This window comes from Tursiops truncatus, chromosome 15 (genome assembly GCF_011762595.2).
Source record: "Tursiops truncatus isolate mTurTru1 chromosome 15, mTurTru1.mat.Y, whole genome shotgun sequence".
In the NCBI taxonomy this organism is placed as follows: domain Eukaryota; kingdom Metazoa; phylum Chordata; class Mammalia; order Artiodactyla; family Delphinidae; genus Tursiops; species Tursiops truncatus.
The window spans coordinates 46736541-46757325 of NC_047048.1; the positions used below are offsets into that span (position 1 = coordinate 46736541).

General features: G+C 37.3%; 1 protein-coding gene across 2 annotated transcripts in view; it reads right to left on the reverse strand.

The window, feature by feature from the left end:
* Window positions 1-20449, reverse strand: part of MACROD2 (mono-ADP ribosylhydrolase 2) — a 2000643-nt gene extending 1980194 nt beyond the window's left edge. Inside the window, exons 1-2 of one of the 2 annotated variants that reach the window (XM_073792642.1) lie at window positions 20058-20449; window positions 13267-13383 (exon numbers count right to left, since the gene is read on the reverse strand). In XM_073792642.1, the coding sequence (XP_073648743.1) occupies window positions 13267-13383; window positions 20058-20103 (163 nt within the window). In that variant the 5' untranslated portion in view covers window positions 20104-20449. The remainder of the gene's footprint in view (window positions 1-13266; window positions 13384-20057) is intronic. The other variant, XM_033840110.2, reaches the window with a different exon arrangement.
* Between the last annotated feature and the right edge of the window lie 336 nt (window positions 20450-20785).

Consider the following 20785-nt stretch of genomic DNA (forward strand, 5'->3'; position numbering starts at 1 on the left):
TAAACACTGAAAACAACAGACAGAAACTGTCTGAATCAACTTTGTTGAAATTCTGGAAAACAGTCTAAGGTTTACAGAAGCCAAGCAAACACCCAATCAAGAAAAACCCATCTTCAAAAGAGACTTTTTAAAGTATTTTTACTCATCTTTGCCCTACACCCTCCCCAGCACAACAGCAGTCTTGGTGTCGAAGCAGTAGCAGTGGTTGCCAGTTCCCTCCTGTGAACCAGGAGAAAAGACCTTATCTGCAAATTATTGTGTAAGTCTGTTCTCACCTATCTGGGGATACTTGAAGAACTGATGGAAGGCACTCATCCCTACTTCACCTAACTCAAAATTAAGATGGAAAAATCAGCAGGCAGTGCTCATAAAAGAGCTCATAAAAGCTCTAGGCAACTACAGACTCACAGACACCTGGGACAAGATTACGGGCAGACATATAATAGACTATATAATGCCCAAGGAGAAGCCAGGGTGAGGCTCTTTAGGAAATAAGGACATTCAAAAGCAGCCATGTATACAGGGGAATTTAGAAAGTCATGTGCATGTCTAGACAGGATACATGCTCAGAAAAGAGCTGAGAAGACCTTAAGCTTGCACCTCAAGATAATCCTTAGATTCAGAGGAGGCCTAGCTATGTGCTGAAGGAGTGTCCCAGCATCAAGCCGGAAGAACTCCTGAGGAAACATCTGTAAAACCCTGAGGAAGACAAAGTAAACAAAGAGAGACTTTGGGACTTCCCTGGCAGTCCAGTGGTTAAGACTTCACCTTCCAATGCAGGGGATGTGGGTTCGATCCCTGGTTGGGGAGCTAAGATCCCACATGCCTCACAGCCAAAAAACCAAAACATAAAACAGAAGCAATATTGTAACAAATTCAATAAAGACTTTAGGGCTTCCCTGGTGGCGCAGTAGTTGAGAGTCCGCCTGCCGATGCAGGGGACGCGGGTTCATGCCCTGGTCTGGTGCCACAGAGCGGCTGGGCCCGGGAGCCATGGCTGCTGGGCCTGCGTGTCCGGAGCCTGTGTGCGTCCGGAGCCTGTGCGCGTCCGGGCCTCTCCGGAGTGAGAGGCCTGCGTACCGCAAAAAAAAAAAAAAAAAAAAAAAGTATAAATAAATAAAGACTTTAAAAATGGTCCATGTCAAAAAAAATCTAAATAAATAAATATCAAATCAATAATCTAATTTTATACATTAAGAAACTTAAAAAAAAAAGAACAAGCTAAACACAAAGTTACCAGAAGAAAGGAGGTAATAAAGACTAGTGGAGATAAATAAAATAAAATAGAGACTAGAAAAACAATTTAAAAAGATCAATAAAACTAAGGGCTGGGTTTTTGAAAAGATAAAGCTGACAAACCTTTAGCTGTTTTACGAGGGAAAAAAAGACTAAAATTTCTAAAATCAGAAACATAAGTAGGGACATGATTACAAATTTCACATACATAAAAAGGATTATAAGGGGATACTATGAACAATTACACACTAACAAACTGGATAACCTAGATGAAATGGACAAATACCTAGAAACACACCTAGAAATACCTACCACAACTAACTCATAAAGAAACAGAAAATCTGAATAGACCTATAACTAATAAGGAGATTGAATCAGTTTCAAAAACCTTCTAACATAAAAAGCCCAGGACTAGAGGGCATCATTGGTGAATTCCACCAAACATTTAAAGAAGAATTAACACCAGTCCTCAAACTCTTTGGAAAAAATTGAAGAGGACGGGACACTTCCTAACTCATTCTATATAACCAGCATTACTGAATACCAAAGCCAAAAAGACACAACTAGAAAACTACAGCCAATATCCCTTGTGAATAACTATGCAAAAATCTTCAACAAAACACAAACTAAATTCAGCAGCAGCTTAAAGGGAATATACACCTATTGAATTGGAAAGGAAGAAGTAAAATTATCTCTGTTCGCAGATAACATGATCATATGTGTAGAAAACCCAAAATATTATTAGCTTGAATTCAACAAAGTTACAAGATACAAAATCAACACACAAAGTTCAGTTGCATTTCTATGTACCAGGAATGAACAATTGATAAGAAAATTAAGAAAACAATTCCATTTACAATAGCATCAAAAAGAATAAAATACTTAGTAATAAACTTAACCAATGAGGTGAAAGACCTGTGCAATGAAAATTCCAAAACATTGCTGAAAGAAATTATTCTTTATATTTTATTATTACTAAAAAAAAAAAGGGCTTCCCTGGTGGCACAGTGGTTGAGAGTCCACGTGCCAATGCAGGGGACACGGGTTCGTGCCCTGGTCCGGGAGGATCCCACATGCCACAGAGCTGCTAGGCCTGTGAGACATGGCCACTGGGCCTGCGCGTCCGGAGCCTGTGCTCCACAATGGGAGAGGCCACAACAGTGAGAGGCCCGCATACCGAAAAAAAAAAAAAACAGAAAATAACAAGAATTGGCAAGAATGTAGAGGAGTCCCTGTGCATTGCTGATGGGAATGTAAAATGGTATAGCTGCTGTGGAAAACAGTTTTGTGGTTCCTCAAAAAGTTAAACGTAAAATTACCAAATAATCTAGCAATTCCACTCCTAGTCATATACCCAAAAGAACTGAAAACAGAGACTCAAAACAGATACTGGTACACAAAGTTTACAGCAGCATTATTTGCAATAGCCAAAAGGTGGAAACCCCAATGTCTATTAACAGATGAATGAATAAACAAAATGTGGCATACATATATAGTGGAATACTACCCAACCTTAAAAAAGAATGAAGCTGTAATACACACCACAATATGGATGAACCTAGAAAGCATTATACTAAGTGAAATAAGCCAGACATAAGAGACAAATATTGTATGATTGTACTTACAGGAAGTCTAGAACAGGCAAATTTATAGAGACAGAAAACAGAATAGAGATTACCAGAAGCTGGGTGAGAGAGGAAAATGGGTAGTTATTATGTAATGGGTACAGAGTTTCTATTTGGGAAGGTGAAAATGTCTTGGAAGTGGGTACTGATGATGACTGTAAATGTACTTAAAACCACTGAACTGTTATAATTAAAATGGTTAAACAGATTTTAAACATGCTTAAGAACGAAGTCAAGTTACCATAAATTTGAACGAGTTACTTAGCTGATATAAGCATATGGCTAGTAAACTGCTAGGTAGGCATTGTTATCTCTGTCCTGCCTCTTACCACCTGCATAAGAGGAAGAATTTCAGAGACTACAGAGGATAGAATATTTTTTGTATTTGTCAAAGACACTCATAAGTATGGTTAAATTCGGTATTCTTATGAGTCATATAATTTCTACTATCATTAAAACTACCAAGATGTCAGGTACTGGTTATCTGCATCCAGGTACACCTGTTATTTTAATAATCAGGTAAGATAAATATCTCCAGCCCCCATCCTATTTATATTCTTTAAAGATGGATGGATTCTGTCCTTACATAGGGACTGACTTACTGCCGCATTGCTGGAGTTTCTTGCTCTCCACCATTTCTCCTCACATCTTCTTTTCCTTTTGTTCCTATATCCTTCACACTTCTCTCTCAGGCTGCCCAAGAAACTCAAAATTCCCCTCTGCTTTTGTCTTTTCTTTCCAGACTTCTCATATCCACAAAGGTTCAAGATATTTTCCTCAACTAAAAGTCACCTCTTCTGATGTATGAATTATGCTATTCCCTTAGTATGTGAAAGCTGTTCAGTCAAATCTGGTTTTAAACAAAAATTTTTTCCCTTTCAATGACATTAGAATTCACATACACCCAATGGCCAGAAATTTTATTAGCTTGTTATTTACTCTTACAAAGTGCTAAATAACAACAAAAAAATTTAGAAATTTTAAAATACTAGCCTTTAATTCAGAAAGTATCTTCAGTTTTACATGCCATCTTCTCTCAAATCTAACAGTACAAATTTCAAAATTCTTAAAAACAACGTACAAGCACTCACAGAGGAAACAAAAAAGTAGTGCCTGATGTTTCCAAATAACCAACTGTCTTAAAAATTTTTTTCCTTGACCAGTTGTAACTCTACTTAGCACACTTACCACAAACTACTAAGTGGATTTGTACACAAAGACCTCCACTAGACCCTATAAAATAAAATTCCAAAACAGTCACAGTTTCTACCTTCTAAAGCCGACAGTCCAAATTCAAACAAACTGTACATGTATTTACAGTTACAAGCATAGGAAAAAAGTCTACTTTCTATTATACACTGGCTATGAGCACAGACATGAGTAGGAGTCAGAAAAAGTTTCATGCAAGGGGAAGGTGCATTCTATAATAAGAGAAGGCTTTGGAGCTATGTAGACACACTGATGTCCTCTCTCAATTAGTTCTCCTCACAACCTTAAGAAGGAAAAACAAACAGCCCCAATGGGGTAACTAACATATGAGGAGACAAGTTTAGGGAGGTCACAGGTTCTTTGACTAGGGTATATAACAGCAGAATTGGGATTTGATGACAGACACGTTTAATCCCAAAACCTGTGCATTCCCAGAGTTAACATAGAAGATACATATACTTATCAAAATAATAAAAATCACTCCCATTATTACACACCTGATGAGTATATAACAGTAAGCCTCAACTTATACAGAAATAAACAAAACAAAACAAAACCCTGAAAGTTTTTACCCCAACAGAATCACTAATACAGGAGAAGTATAAAATTTGGAAAATCTCTGAGTCTGTTATTTTCATATGGCAGACAAAATCTCAAATCTAAGTTTAATGGGAGAATCACCTCCATGCTGGGATAGTCTGGATTCTTAAAAAAAACTGAATATATCCTAATCCAATCCCTAGAGAACAACTAGCAATCTGAAATCCATGGCTTGCCCTGGACCTAGACCAAACTAAACCGTAATATTTCCAAACCTCCAAAGGCTCATATATCTTCTCCCCTGGCATGCATATGGCCAGGCATATGGACTTTTACTGAACTTTATTATCTATATTTGTTACTTGTTTCCTCAGTAATTCTCAACTTGGTTCTAAATGAAAGGCTTCAATAAAACCGTAAACTATATTCAAATCCTTGTTTTGAATACTTATATGAAAATGTAACAACTAAATATTTGAAAAAAGAAGATAGACTTTTATAAAGACTCTTTTATACAGAAAGACAATCAAGGTGGGGACGGGGGTGGGGAGAAAGGAAAAGGTTGGCTTTGGCTACCACCAGTCTATAACCTATCTCATTTTGGTCTGCACTAACCAAAATGTATTTAAGTAAAACCATATTTACTAGTATAATTCATTTAATGGGTTAAAAAGAAAACTAACACAATCTGTGGTGAAGTTACAGACTTACAAAATAACACAGAAAGAACTTCTCATCTTGTGTTTTCAACACTGGGTCATCTTGATATGTATCAAAAAAAAAAGGTGTTTGATTTTTGTTTCTACATTATTTTAAAAACAAGCTTAAATACAAGGACAATTTACATAGAACTTGGTACATGGTGCAATGTACGATAAAACTTATTTATGTGTTGTTAAAATAGTGTTGGAAAACAGTTTAAAAGACCAAGAGTGAGATAAAGGCAGAGGAAAAACAAAACCATGCAGTGAATTATGAATCACTATATGTTCTTTTCTTCATATTCTTTTTTCTCTATTTTAGAAGTTAACCTTACTTCACAAATGTCTGACTAAACCAATGTTCACACCTTCACACAAAATATCATTACACAAAAATTTTTAATATTTTTATACATTAGAGTGAACGCTATTTATTCCCAAAATTCTCTTACTTAGCCTAATTCTTCCATGGGAAACCAAATTCTTTATCTGTAGCCAAGTTCTTTTTTGAAGCAAACCAACAAAGGGCTTAAGCAGGATATAATACTAATATAATTTCTTACAGTTGTTTTATGTGTCAAGAATCAATAATGCCAAAGTAAATGCATTTACAATGGTAATACCTTAAGATTTTTCTACACTTTAAAATCTTATTATATAATAGGCTTAAGTTTCTACATTTACACTCATTTAACTTAAGTTCTGTTGACATTTAAGTTCACAGAAATTGAAATAACGTTTAGTTACTAAGTACTATAAATAATAATACACAATGCTGATGAATACACATAACATAAATCCTCATCCTTGTGTCAACTAGTTAAATATCTATACAGTAGTTCTGTAAAATCTTAATTGTAATTTATCATCAGGCTATCTAACTTTTAAAACAATAAAACCAACCTTATATTACAGAGATGCAAAGTATTTATTACCTACATTAAAAAGCAACTGGATTAATTTCTAAGCCCATTATTCCCACATGAATCTTTACAATACAGTGAAGAAAAGGTGGGAAGACAGAAAATAATGCATGAAAATACCATCAGGCAAATAGTTTATCTTTATTCAATTCACACAACAAATAATTACTGAATATCTACTGTGCAACAAGCATAATGCTAGATGCCACAGATAGAAAGGAGAGTTAAGACAGACAACATGGTCCCTATGTTCACAGTAATTACCCTTACAAGGAGATAGATCTTGATCAGATAATCCTATGATTGAGTACATTAAAAACAAACTGATATTAATGCTGTATGAAAAGGATCATAGCTGTATGAAAGTATTTAATATAGGAAACTGTTCCAAAGTAAGGTTTCAGCGAAGACTCCAGACAGAATAGAAGGGTTTCAAGCTGGGAACTGAAAGCTGAGAAAAATTAACAAGGACGTGGAGATAAAAACAACCAGATAAAGACCCAGTAGTGGGAAGGAGCACAATACATTCCAGAAAAAGAAAGGACAGTGTGGCTAAATGCAGAGACCAAGAAAGGGAGTGATATAATAAGAAGCCAAAAAGGAGAGGGGCAAGATCATAGAAGAATTCAGGTCATTTAGGATTTTAGTCTTTATCCTAGTCTACTTTTCACTTTTGGAGTGAAAAATGACTGTTTCTAATATAAGTTCTGCTTGTGCAACATCTTTACACGTAATGGAAACTTCACAAATAATTGTTTGAAGAATAAGCTAGAGTGGTCTTAGTTACTTGAGGCAAAAATAGCTTTCTGTTTTTTTAATTAAATTCATTTTAAGGTCATACAAGTGAGGAAAATAAATCACCACCCGCTGAAAATAAATGACTTGTACCTAAAAAGTTGAGATGTTTTGCTCTGAGCTTTCTTCTGCTTCTACAGATTATTTTACTTTTAAATTATAGTGCTCAAACTGAAAATAATATAAAAAGGGATCAATATCAAAAGACTATAATAGGAAACATTCCTTTCCAATTTCTATAAGCCTACTGAATTCCATCCTGTTATAAATACCATTTTCCTAACTATTCAGTCATTTTAAATTGTGGCCTGTCTTCCAACCAACAACATCAAATATTTAATAAAATAATGCAGTTAATATAGTTTTAAAATCTGCGGCAAAGCCCACCTCATCATAGTTATTAAAATTTTTTAATTTGTTTTACCATATGGTCCCTTACTCCTCTCCATATAATATTCAGCAACATAATTATATTCTTATTTCCTCATTCCTGGTGATTAATAAACATACTGACATTAAAAAAATAGTTATTGCTAATTTACTAAGGATAAAAATACTGGAGTATGCACTGGGATTGAAATATGATTAAGATACTCTTTCTTTGATGATTTCTGAATATCAATATTCAAACTAGGACATACGTAAAATATAACAAAATTCAAAACCTACATTGAAATAAGATCTCAGTGTGATGGAGAGACTCAGCAATTTGGACTTAACTTATTCTTTGGTCAGCCATCACCTCTTATGAAAATCATTTAAAAGTAGAAATTAGTTTAAGAGAGCGAACGAGGTTGAGCTTCTAAGTTAACCAAAAGAAAGATTACACACATGCCCCTAGTCAACCCAAATATCTCAAAATATTTCTATACACCTCAAAAAATGGAAATTCAGACTTACAAAGACTTCACAGTTCAGGTTTTTGTAGTTAAGTGTTTTCAAATGACCTATAAATCAGATTTGAATATTACATATAAGATATGAAATATGAAGTTTCTTTCTAAATGACCCTTTTAATATTTTGTCATACCTGAATAAAATAGCTTTATAGTTTCCACTTAACTCACCTTCATCATTTACTGTATTTTTCATCCCTTACTGTTCCATATAAACATTAAAAGTAAAGATTCACAGTCAATCTAAACTTACAGCTATAGCTGTTTTCTCTGATACCAAACAGTAAGAGAAAATTAGCCTAAGCATGACAAAGTCATGCTTCTCTGAGTGGTATTCTAATAGAACCTCAGCGTGGAAAGTAGCAAAAGAGAACAGAACACATAACAAGTAAACCTGAGAACTGAACTTCTGTCCCTACAAAGAAGCAATGTCATCCTTCTATCATATCCATCCATCCATTGATATATCTATATCTATCTTTGCCTTTCTACTATATCCTAGGACTACATTTTAGTAATTGTATGTATTTGTACAGGCACTATACTTTAAATGAGGCATTCCCATTTAACGCATGTGGGGGTAGGAAGAATGGGGAAAGAGGAAGAGAAAGATTCAAAATGCCAGTCAAAACTTAAAGAGAAAGAACTCTTTGGCTACTTTTGGAGGATTTCAAGAAACCAACTCAATCCAAAAGCTGGTAAATAAAAGGAAATCTAGCACTTATTCTGCCTTTTCTGTATAAACTGTACTGCATGAAAACAAAAAAAAGTTGATAAGGAAAAGGTTTTACAGAAGTCCAACTAATAAACGAAGGAGGAATGATAAAATTAGGATAACATTATTTTGCAACCCCTAATAAAATAATGGATCAATCATCAATGGCTGCTAAATTCATGAGGGAAAAAGTTGATAGGGAACTTTACAAAGAATGGATTAGACAGACAATAACTGAACCTAGCGATCAGTCTTATCACCACAGAGAGCGATCACCAGACATCATGCAAAAAGAAGGTACAATAATCTATAAAGTATTCTTTCAAAAAGAATTAAACCCAACTCTGATCAGGCCTCTGAATTTAACTACCAGCTCATAAGAAACATAGAGGGACGGAGGAACACACTAAATGACAAAACAAAGATGCACTGAGCAAAATCCAAAATGTGAAAAATTCTGTAAGACAAATAAGTTACTTCATTCAGCAGATAAATTACAACAGGGAAAAAGGACAGAAAGAGAAGAAACTATAGATTAAAAGAGACGTAAGAAATATATCAGTATGTGAACCTTGTTTACTAGATCTTGACTCAAGCAAACCAACTGTACAAAAAAGCAAAACTCTTGGGCTTCCCTGGTGGTGCAGTAGTTGAGAGTCCGCCTGCCGATGCTAGGGGACACGGGGTCGTGCCCCGGTCCGGGAAGATCCCACATGCCGCGGAGCGGCTGGGCCCGTGAACCATGGCCACTGAACCTGCGTGTCCGGAGCCTGTGCTCCGCAACGGGAGAGGCCACAACAGTGAGAGGCCCGCATACCGCAAAAAAAAAAAAAAAAAAAAAAAAAAAAAAAAAAGCAAAACTCTTTATTAGACAATGAGAAAAATGTGAATACTAACTGGACATTTAATTACATTAAAGAATTAATTTTCTGATGTGAGAGTGCTGTGGTTATATTAAAACAACAAAAAAGTGTCCCTACCTTTTTAGAGATGCATGCATAGGCACACATACATATCTTTACAGATAAAGTTGATAAGATATACAGGAATTGCTTTGAAACGGTCTGGGAGAAAGGTGCAGGGAGCACTGATATACATGAAATAAAACTGACCATCATTAACTGTTGAAACTGGGTGGTGGGCACAGAAAGGTTCATTACAGTACTCTATTTTTATATATGTTTTTAAATGCTCATATTAAAGTTTGAAAAAAATAAAGAAAAAAGAATTGTCCATTGTAGACTGTTAACCTCTGAGGCATTCTTATGTAACATACTGACTGAGCACACCTACACATGAGGCACTATTCCAGTTGCTAGAGACACAGATATAATAGAGAGACAAGCATTTTAAAATTCCCTACAACACAGCAACTGACAAATGAAATAGAATTATTACAGAATTGCTAACACAGAGGAAGAAGTAATTAGAAGCATATAATTCCAGAGATTTACTAATAGTAGTTGAAAAATATAAACATGAACAATAAGCAAATGGGGTTTTTTTGGTAATCATCTCCCATTCTTTCCTCTGCTGATCCCTAGTTCTCCAATATTAAGAAAGTAGTAAATCAAGGGGCTTCCCTGGTGGCACAGTGTTTGAGAATCTGCCTGCTAATGCAGGGGACACGGGTTTGAGCCCTGGTCTGGGAGGATCCCACGTGCCGCGGAGCAACTAGGCCGGTGAGCCACAACTACTGAGCCTGCGCGTCTGGAGCCTGTGCTCCGCAACAAGAGAGGCTGCGATAGTGAGAGGCCCGCGCACCGCAATGAAGAGTGGCCCCCGCTTGCCACAACTAGAGAAAGCCCTCGCACAGAAACGAAGACCCAACACAGCAAAAATAAATAAATTAATAAACTCCTACCCCCAACATCTTCTTTAAAAAAAAAAAAAAAGTAGTAAATCAAAATAAAAATATTATCTACTTGCTTCCTCTTTTTTGCACATTGATTTTTATATTATTTGGCAATTTTTGGTTTCCTTTTGTTAAGAAAACTTAAAATTAAAATTATGACAAATACATCTGGCTACTACTCCTCTCATTATTATTTAACTTTGTTACAATAAAATAACAAGAAGCATTTAATTAAAGTAAAAGAAAACTGAGCAAAGTTAAGAAAAAAACTTATTAAACAATAGCTTGAGAACGTTCCATGTAATCATGAATATCAAGGCCATGACACATGGCCTTCTATAAAAACTTAGGTAATAATGATAAACTACTAAATTTAAAATAGGCATGTTGTGCTAGCCCAATAAGTAGTATTCCTTTCCTACAAATCAGAAACTATATGACACAGAATTATAAACAGACTTCTTTTAAAACTTAGTTTGAAATCTCATACTTAAAAGATTAAACTATTATAAATATCAATACCTATATATATATATAAATTTATAAGCAGTGGCTTAAACACTTAGAAATAAAATATAAAAATGTAACTTTACAATTGTCCTTTATCATTTTTTAAAGATTTATATTTTTAAAGGATCTTTCAAACTAATAAAATACTAAAACTCTCTTGACTAATATTTTAGTGTAACTGAGCACTGGGTAGGTAATGCTGCAACAAAGCACTATGAAAGATACATATAACGCAAAGAAATTAACAGTTATTACTTATAAAATGAGTCATTCCATTTCATGAAAAAAAGAAGAGACCAGTCACCAATTTCCAGGTCACAACAGAGAGAAGCAAGTAACATTAGATGGAAATAAGACATTGTTTAATAGAAACACAATTTTGAGTACACCACCTAGTTCCTCATGAAGAACTTTCAAGTTCAAAAAAATATGAAGGAAAGAAACGAAATATAGAGAGCAGTTGTAAACCACTGTAAAGCTCATATTGGGAGAAAGGATTAAATATACAGACTCTTGTTAGGGAATAACAATGTGAGGTGTTACTCGATGTATCGTCTCTGATTAGGCAGAAATATTTTGGGCTGTGGCTATCTCTGAAAATATCCAACTCCGAATTCTCTAACCACCCAGTTCAACCCTACACTCCCACGTGCTGAATATTCAAATAGAAGCAACCAACATAAAAAGGCCAAGCCTCTACACAGAGGTGAGCAGACCCAACACTGGGCAATGCAGCCTGGGTATCACTATTGCTTTTTCAATTATTCTGGCAACAACAGAAATCTAGCTCTATTTCAGGAGGCAAAATCTGTTAAAGAAGATCATCAGGTATTGCATCCTTAGAAAACTGACCACCTACAATAGCAATGAAGAAAGAAAATCAGATGAATGAAGCACAAGTGAAAGAGAGATTCACTTGCCACAAAAAGTGGAGCTGAAGTATTCAATATCAGCTTCTCATAAACAAAAGAATAAATAACAGACCCAACCATGAAGAGGCATATGGCCCTAGTTCAGTCAAGGCCCAGAGATCTGTCCTTTTGATTTATATTCTTTTCATTACACAGCACTACCTTCTCTCAATGTCGTCTTAATTAGCCCATTATTAAAACAACTGCATTTACTGAAGACACTGGGCAAGCAGGTCAGACGTGTACATCCCAATCAGCTTGTTCAGTGACCCCAATAGAACCTGGGATACAGCCACTACCCCATTTGCCCAAGGTCACACATTTTTCCAGGCAGAGTTAGCTCTAAAAGAACTCAAAGGCTTTGCTTTCCCAGAAAAACAAAATTCCCTCTAAAGCCCAAACACTCAGATAAGCATGTTCTCTTCACAGACACCAAAGGCTAATTTGGCTGCTGTTTCCCACAGATTTTGTCCACAGGAATTCCACGCTAGTCTTCTTGTTCCGGGTCCATAGTATACTCTACAGTTCCACCAATCTAAGACCACAACCTGTGAAATTAGAATGTCCTCAGTCCCTTTCATAAAATTATCTTTCTTTTGAAACATTTATGTATTCTAAAAAGCACCCTGTTTCTTCTTAAATTTCACATTCAGACTATTAACACCAATGAGTGTTCATTCAGAGATAACATATTAAACTTCTATTAAATCTATTATGTTGTTTTTATAACTGTTTCCATATACCTTTTCAATACTTAACAGTTCATTTATATGCTAACACATATATTTTCCGTCAAACTATCTAGAGTCTCATCAAACCATAAAAACTTTGAGAGTGAGTAAATTTTACCATACAAATACTTTACCAATAGCACATCATACAAAATATATACTCTTCTTTAAATTATGTGAAATGTTATTTGTTTTTTCTCTATCCTTCCTAATATACTATCTTTCAACTGTATCCAATCCTGAAAATAACTTGAAGAAATGCGATATATATGAACCAAATCAAAACAAACTCAAAAGGCCATCTCACTAAAGCAACATATCCCTAATATCATTTGCTCCAACAACTACTGCAGAATAGTTTTTTTAAAGTATCTATAAAAAAGTACATAATATAAATGTGGTATATCTCCAAACATGAATTATGTTAAAATAATTTCTTAAGTTTAAATAACACAGAGTAGATTGCTAAAAGCAATTAAATGACAGCCAATTATTTCATATAGCAAAAATGACATCTCTTTATTAAATGCCAGGTATTCAATTCTATCAATAATTGTCCTGCAGAAGTCATAAATCAATGAGAACAGTATCTACTTGAAAAATGTTCTGAGAAACTTACCATCATTTTGACTCTTGCCCTTCATCTCCTCTTTCCATGATGGGATGGTGTTCAAGGGAACATAGTCCCTTAGGTATTCTTTGCGTCTCTCCTCTACGGTCATCTTCAGCAAACGTTCTTGCAAAATAAAAGCAGAATCTCCATTTGTATTTAACTTTTAAGTTCAGGAATTATTTTACAATTTAAATATTAACCACATTAAACTAACCAAAGAATTGGTGTGGCCTTGAAGAATACCAAAATCAAATCTAATGACTCCATATTTGAGTGTTAAAAGGTGTCAAATTAATACTACATTAGTAGGGGGAAAAGTAAGATCTAAGCCTGATGAGGAAGACGTTCTTGCGATAGTCCAAGAAAGAAGTAAACTCTTTTAAACATCTACTGTCAGTCTACTATGTGCCAGGTGATATGTTTATACACTGCAGGTACAAAGGTGACCTTTAACTTTGAGGAGTTCACAAGACATAAGAGGATACGGATAAGATAAAAAATAATAGCTACATAAATACAAAATCCTAAGACAAATAAGTACAAATGCTAACAGCACAAGAAAAGCAGCCACCAAGATATTTACTTAATTCTACAATGCCATCAAAAATAAAAGTGCCCTTTCAATTAATAATACCATTATGGAGGTGATATAAACAATACTTCAAGTATAAATCTTGATTATAAGATTAAAACATTTTAAACACTTTGAAGTAACAATAGTTGATGTTATTTATAAAGAACACACTGTGTGCCAGGTACTTCACATGTATAATTTTATTAAAATAATCTTCCCAACACTCAGCAAAACTGATAGTATTATTATCCTGATTTTGCAGATAGGGAAATGAAGCACATCAAAGTTCAGCAGTTTGTCCAAAGCAAGAGAGCTTTCCATTAAAATTCACTCAGATATCTCCATTAGTAAAAAACTATAGCCTATACCGTTAGATACCATACTGTACTACCTTCTCAAGAAAAGCTTCCCAAAGGAGGTGACATGTATGCTCGTTCCTGAAGGACAGGTAGAATTCTGCCATGAAGAGGTAAGAAATAAGGATATTTCAGACTAGTAGAGCAATGTAAACAAAGATAAGGAGATACGAATAGTTTAATGAAGCTGCAAGATATGTTACGAGGAGGGAAAGTGGCCACAGAATTGAAAAGTAACTAGAAACATGAATTAAAACGAAAATGGAGAAAAGGGAACCCTCTTGCACTGCTGGTGGGAATGTGAATTGGTTCAGCCACTATGGAGAACAGTATGGAGGTTCCTTAAAAAACTACAAATAGAACTACCATATGACCCAGCAATCCCACTACTGGGCATATACCCTGAGAAAACCGAAATTCAAAAAGAGTCATGTACCAAAATGTTCATCGCAGCTCTATTTACAATAGCCCGGAGATGGAAACAACCTAAGTGCCCATCATCGGATGAATGGATAAAGAAGATGTGGCACATATATACAATGGAATATTACTCAGCCATAAAAAGAAACGAAATTGAGCTATTTGTAATGAGGTGGATAGACCTAGAGTCTGTCATACACAGTGAAGTAAGTCAGAAAGAAAAAGACAAATACAGTATGCTAACACATATATATGGAATTTAAGAAAAAAAAAAAAATGTCATGAAGAACCTAGGGGTAAGGCAGGAATAGAGACGCAGACCTCCTAGAGAACGGACTTGAGGTTATGGGGAGGGGGAAGGGTGAGCTGTGACGGGGCGAGAGAGAGTCATGGACATATACACACTAACAAACGTAGTAAGGTAGATAGCTAGTGGGAAGCAGCCGCATGGCACAGGGATATTGGCTCGGTGCTCTGTGACAGCCTGGAGGGGTGGGATAGGGAGGGTGGGAGGGAGGGAGACGCAAGAGGGAAGAGATATGGGAACATATGTATATGTATAACTGATTCACTTTGTTATAAAGCAGAAACTAACACACCATTGTAAAGTAATTATACCCCAATAAAGATGTTAAAAAAATAAAAAATAAAAAAAAAAAAATAAAATACAATGTTATTTCATATCATAAAAAAAAAAAAAAAAACGAAAATGTACAGGAATCTGTATACTATGCCGAGCCATTTAATCTTATTCTATAAAGTACACCACTAATAGTCAAAGTTGACTATTCATATCCTAGAAGGTACATAAAATGACCCACTAGGATACTGGGGGAACAAACTAAAAAATTCTATTTATTTCGAACTTAAAGAAATAAATTAGATTTATTTACAAATAAATTAAGATTTTCTAATATTCAATATATAAACTGACACTGGCAACCTCACTCATTCTGTATGTCAGCTGTCATGTATCATATATTTACTTTACCAAAGATCGCCACAATGTAGAGCAATTGACAGTCATACTCTCACTCTCCAATTCTCTTTCAGCATATTACAAAGTATTGTAGTTTAGATGAATGGATTTAAGGACAGCATCTAGTTTTAGGTAATCTAACCCTCATAAAATAATCACTTTAAAAGATTCTTTCACAGAAATAAACTGCAGAAAGTATTAAGGTAAGCACAAGTGAAAAAATGTTGGGCAACCAGCATTTCTCCCTGCTCCTAGAACTGGCTTTTCTTCAGCCACAATAGGAGACCAAAAAACAAGATTTTCATCAGATGTGATATATTCAAATCACAATACTACAATACTCAACACTATATTGAATTTAAGATGCCTAGACCATTCAAGTTGAAAACAAGAATCTGGAACTCAGGAAAGATCTAGCCTAGAGATTTGGAAATTATAACCTAAAATTCTAGGCCTACAGGAAATTCATTGGGGAGGGTAAGACAGGGGACCAAACCTCAAACAAACAACATTTAGGGAGTGAACACAAAGAGGAAAAAAAATGAAATAAAACTTAGATGTCACTGAAGGTACAAGGTGAATCAGGGTCTCACTGAAGTGGAAACCAGCAGAGGAAAGAGTTTTAATGAGGAGAAAAGGGGAAATCTTGTCAATTGCTACAGAAAGATCAAAAAGAATGAAAATTAATAAGCCATGGGTTTTTATCAACTGGGTCAAGAACAACACTGAAAAGAGAACAAAATGGTTAACAGCTCTGTCTGGATTCTAACACCAAATCATGTAAATCTATGTGATCTTGTATTACTTAATCTCTCTATGGCTCAGTTTCTTTTTCAGGTAGTTGGTAGGTATTATTCCCAACTTACAGATAAGGCAACTAAGACAGAGAGGTTGAATAACTTACCTAAGGTTCCGCAGTTAGTAAGCAGTACAACTAGGATTCAAACCCAGGCAAAAGGTGTTATAAGTTCTTGACCTTAAAATACACTACCTCACAGAGTTGTTGTGAGAATTAAATGAGATAATCCAAGTAAGTTACTTAAAATAGTGCTGGGCACACAAACAGGACTCAAATAGTAACTATTTTTATATGAGTACCATCATCATTGTTATCACTGAATGATTTTAGGAACATTAGTTTCCTTGGAACATAACTTGAGATCCAGGAGATTTTGAGGGACTGAGGAAAAGAAGGAAAGTGAGAACAGCAACTCCAAGGTGAAGCCCTGTGGAAGGAAGGCTACCTTCCTTGATCGTTGTTATAGGATGAGGAGAGGAACCCAAAGACACTGAGAAACTAAACATACCCAAAAGAGAATAAATGATAGTACAAGATCTCAAATAATACAGATGAGATAAAGGGCACACACAGAGGGGTTAATCCTTAGAAACAAAGATGAAAAGTGCTTCCTCTAAAAGAGGAAGAAAGCTGAAAGAACAACAGACATGTAAAGAAACAAAAGAGACTATGGAAAATGTTAGGGCTGTTCATGTTATATGATATGTATTTTCTCCGTGAATTAAAAGGCAATGTCATCTGTTTAGCATACGAACTTAAGGTCTTGATGGAATAGGAAACTTGAAGGGAATGGTAAATTTGAAATAATCACACGGAGGAGGAAAAGTGACGACTAGTGTTTACCAAAGCACTACTAAAAAAGTTCAGATCACTAATATGGAAATACAGCAATATCAACGATCAGGATGAAAGATATTACGGAGCAACTTGTATTTTCAGTGAGTCTCAGAAGTACATATGGGAATGCAACCTGGCCTCTGTCATTCCATTTACTTAAAAGTTTAAGTGTGGACACTTAGGAAAAAAAGAAGATGAATAATAAGACAATAAGATAAAACACTGAGAATTGAACTTTCAGTACTTGAAATGATAATACACATTGAGTGGTTCTGAACTAGGGCACAAAATATTAAATCAACACTGTTTATTTAACCTATGTGGACTTGAGAATTCCTTAGTTATTTATTTAAACGATGAAACATACTGGGGGACACAGTCATATACACAGTTTCTTCAGCTTTACACAAAACTTTTCCTTAAAGAATGTTTCACCTTTGCAGATGTGCTTAGTAGATGGTATACTGAGTTAAAATATATTTAAAGAATGCCTTGACATTTCAATGAGGTGGGTAAGCCTTCCTTTAGATTTAAATAACAGGTACAAAAATACGATACCACCCTCTCCAGTACAATTCAGAAAAAGGTCACGCTTTCCATCAGCTTCTTAATACTAACTACTGTCCTGGAAATCCTCACCTCCTTCTTGATGGTATAACATATGGGTTTATATATATATATATATGTATATGCATATATATATATGTTTATTGAAGTATAGTTGATTTACAATATTATACGTTACTAAATATTCCAAAAATAGATATCCTGATAAGACGCTGACACACTAAAAAGTCTTCAAGTCACAATAACTTTCTCTTTTAATGCAAAAATATGTCAGTTTTGGACAAGAGAAAATTTTACTTTGTTAACTGCCTTCTTTAATTGTGCATTTGCTTCTCTGTTTAGATAATATTAATTTGGTAATATTTTCCCCTATTATTAGAAGTAAAAGAAGAAAAAAAAATCAAGACATTAAAGTTTTAAAAATGCTTGCTTATGAAAGTCCAACAGTGTAGATGTTAAATGAAGGAATCATTGTAACATTGTTACTTTAGGAACATTATTATGACAGAAAAATATAATAGTTCTTAAGTAATCGCTATCATTTCATCAATTATTCATATATTGAAAACAATCTCCATGTTTTCCACTAGTTTGCCTTCATTATTATCAATAATACAAACCTAACATTTCAAGACCATCAATAAAAATGGGCATAAAAGATTTTTCAGTGCTTACAAGGTAAATCCTTGTTGAAACTCAAATAACTTCTATTGCGAAAACAAAGCAAAACTATTTTACGCTACTTTATATATCAGCCTATTATTCTCAACAGCATTTGATTTGCGACACCAAAATTTAGTTCTATATATGTCCATAATCATTAAAACATAACTAAATGGCATAGTCTGTCAATATTTAAAGACCATTTTAATTGGGTCGTTCAGTTATGCTATGTTAAATCTTCCCAGTAGTTAATGTGAAAAAAAGTCCCTCCTCATCCCCTTCCTCATGCATTGTTTTAAGTAGGCCCCTACATAAAGGATTTTTTTCCCCATATTCATTCCCTTTCTTTCATCCACTGTTTGGCCTTATTTATAAAGACCAGCAGTTGCAATAAGAATCCACAGATTTTAAAGAACTATTATCAAGGAAATTAACTTTCACTCTAGTCACCCCTTTATCCTTGTTCTATAAAAAAGATGAGATACTTAGGAGAGATTTGCACTTCCCTCACTCGACCTCACTCCTGATACAGAGCAGTAGCAGTGCGAATACTTTTTACTACATTTCTGTACAATCAGCTGCTAAAGAATTTTTTTAAAAAAAAAGAAAGAGAAAAGGAAGGAAGGAAGGAGAAAGAAGAAAGAAAGAAAGAAAGAAAGAAAGAAAAGAAAAGAAAAACTACAGAGACTCAAGTTTTACCTTGGAATATTCCCTAACTATGATGCCAGAGAAAAACAGGGAGGGAGATGGATAAAAGAGGGTTGGGTCGCACACCTCTGCGTCTCATCGACATCAGCGTCACCGTCAACCTGGCTGATCTGGATAAACTTTGATCTGCACGAAACTCAGGGATGGGCTCATTCACAGAGAGCGACATCAGTCTCATACTCTTACTCGGAGCAACTTCAGACTATGAATGGGGATGGAATCTAGAGGAAGTCACTGCAGAGAAAAGCCCATTCAGACTTCTCTGACTGCACTTAGCCTCGCGGACAAGACCCACTCGTTTTAGGTTCCCCCAGAGATCCAGGTTTCAAAGTCACACTGCGGCGCAGAAACAGGGGCCCTGGCTGAACACCCGAAGGTGGGGACGCCCAGCCAGCGGATGGGCAGGAGACAGGGGACAGAGAGGCGAGGAGTGAACGTCTGAGGCTCGGCGGGCGCGGAGCAGCAGCAGCAGCTGCAGCCGCGGTGCCAGCTGGTGGGCACGTATTCGCGGGACACCCGGGCCGGGAGTCCGAAAGTCCCAGCTGGGGTCCGGGAACAGGGTGCGGGGGCCTGAACAAGTTGTACGGAGCCCGCGGGCCGCCGCGCGGCGGTCCGGGCCGCTAGCGGGGCGAAGGTGACCGGGCGCGGCGGGCGGCAGAGAGGGGCGTGCGCCCACACGTGTGCTAGCGGCAGGTACCCGGGGGCGGCGCGTGCACGCCTGCGTGCGCGCGCGTACGCGCGTGTGTACACACGGACCCGCCAGGGAGGCGGCACCGGCCAGCCGGGCGCGAGGCGGGAGTGGGGCGGAGGGCGCCGCTGCACACACAGCCCTGACTCCCGCCCCCACCCCACCCCACCCCACCCCCGCCCCCCGGGACTCGACGGGCCGGTTACCTTTCTCCTCTCTCCACACCTTTTTCTTCTTGTTGCTGGGGTACATGTTGCTGTGGGGGTGGCTGGCTTTAAGCTGCAAGTTCCCCAGGCTCACGGGCAAACAGGGTGTATGCGGAGTGGGAGGGGTGGGAGGGGGCGCTCGGGAGGGAAAAAGTGGAAGAGGCTCCGGGTCCCGCGCCGCTCGCCGCTCTCCAGTCGCCGCCCTCCTCCCTCTGTACGCACTCGGTTCCGGCTCCCACCTGCCTCAGCCCCGCGGCAGCCACCACAGCAGCACCTCAGAGCCTGTCAACTAGGTCACGCCTCGCGCTAACCTAACACCCGCGCAGGCCCCGCCTCCCAGCCTCTAGCCAGCGCCGCCTCCCATTGGCTGCACCGCCCGCCGCTCTCCGCGTTCCAGCTGCCGCGCGCCCCGACTTCGGCCCCAAGGCGCACGCGCAGGCGCAGGCTCGGGCCCGACGCCGAGGACGTTGGGGAGCTCAAGGGGGCGGAGCCAAGGCTCGAGGGGGCTGGAGGTGGCTCACGACTGGGGCGGGGCGTGGGGCGGCCCCGCGGGAGCATCGTGAGGCGCTGGGCGCTTCCTTGCGGCTTCGCGGCGCTGGGAAAACCCGAGGGCGTGGCCTACTGGAAGGGCCAGGTGCGCCAGGTGATTGCGCGCTGACAGGGAAAAGCTGCCTCAGGGCCTGGAAGAAGTGGAAGTGGGAGGAGATGTAAGTCAACAAGAATTGTAT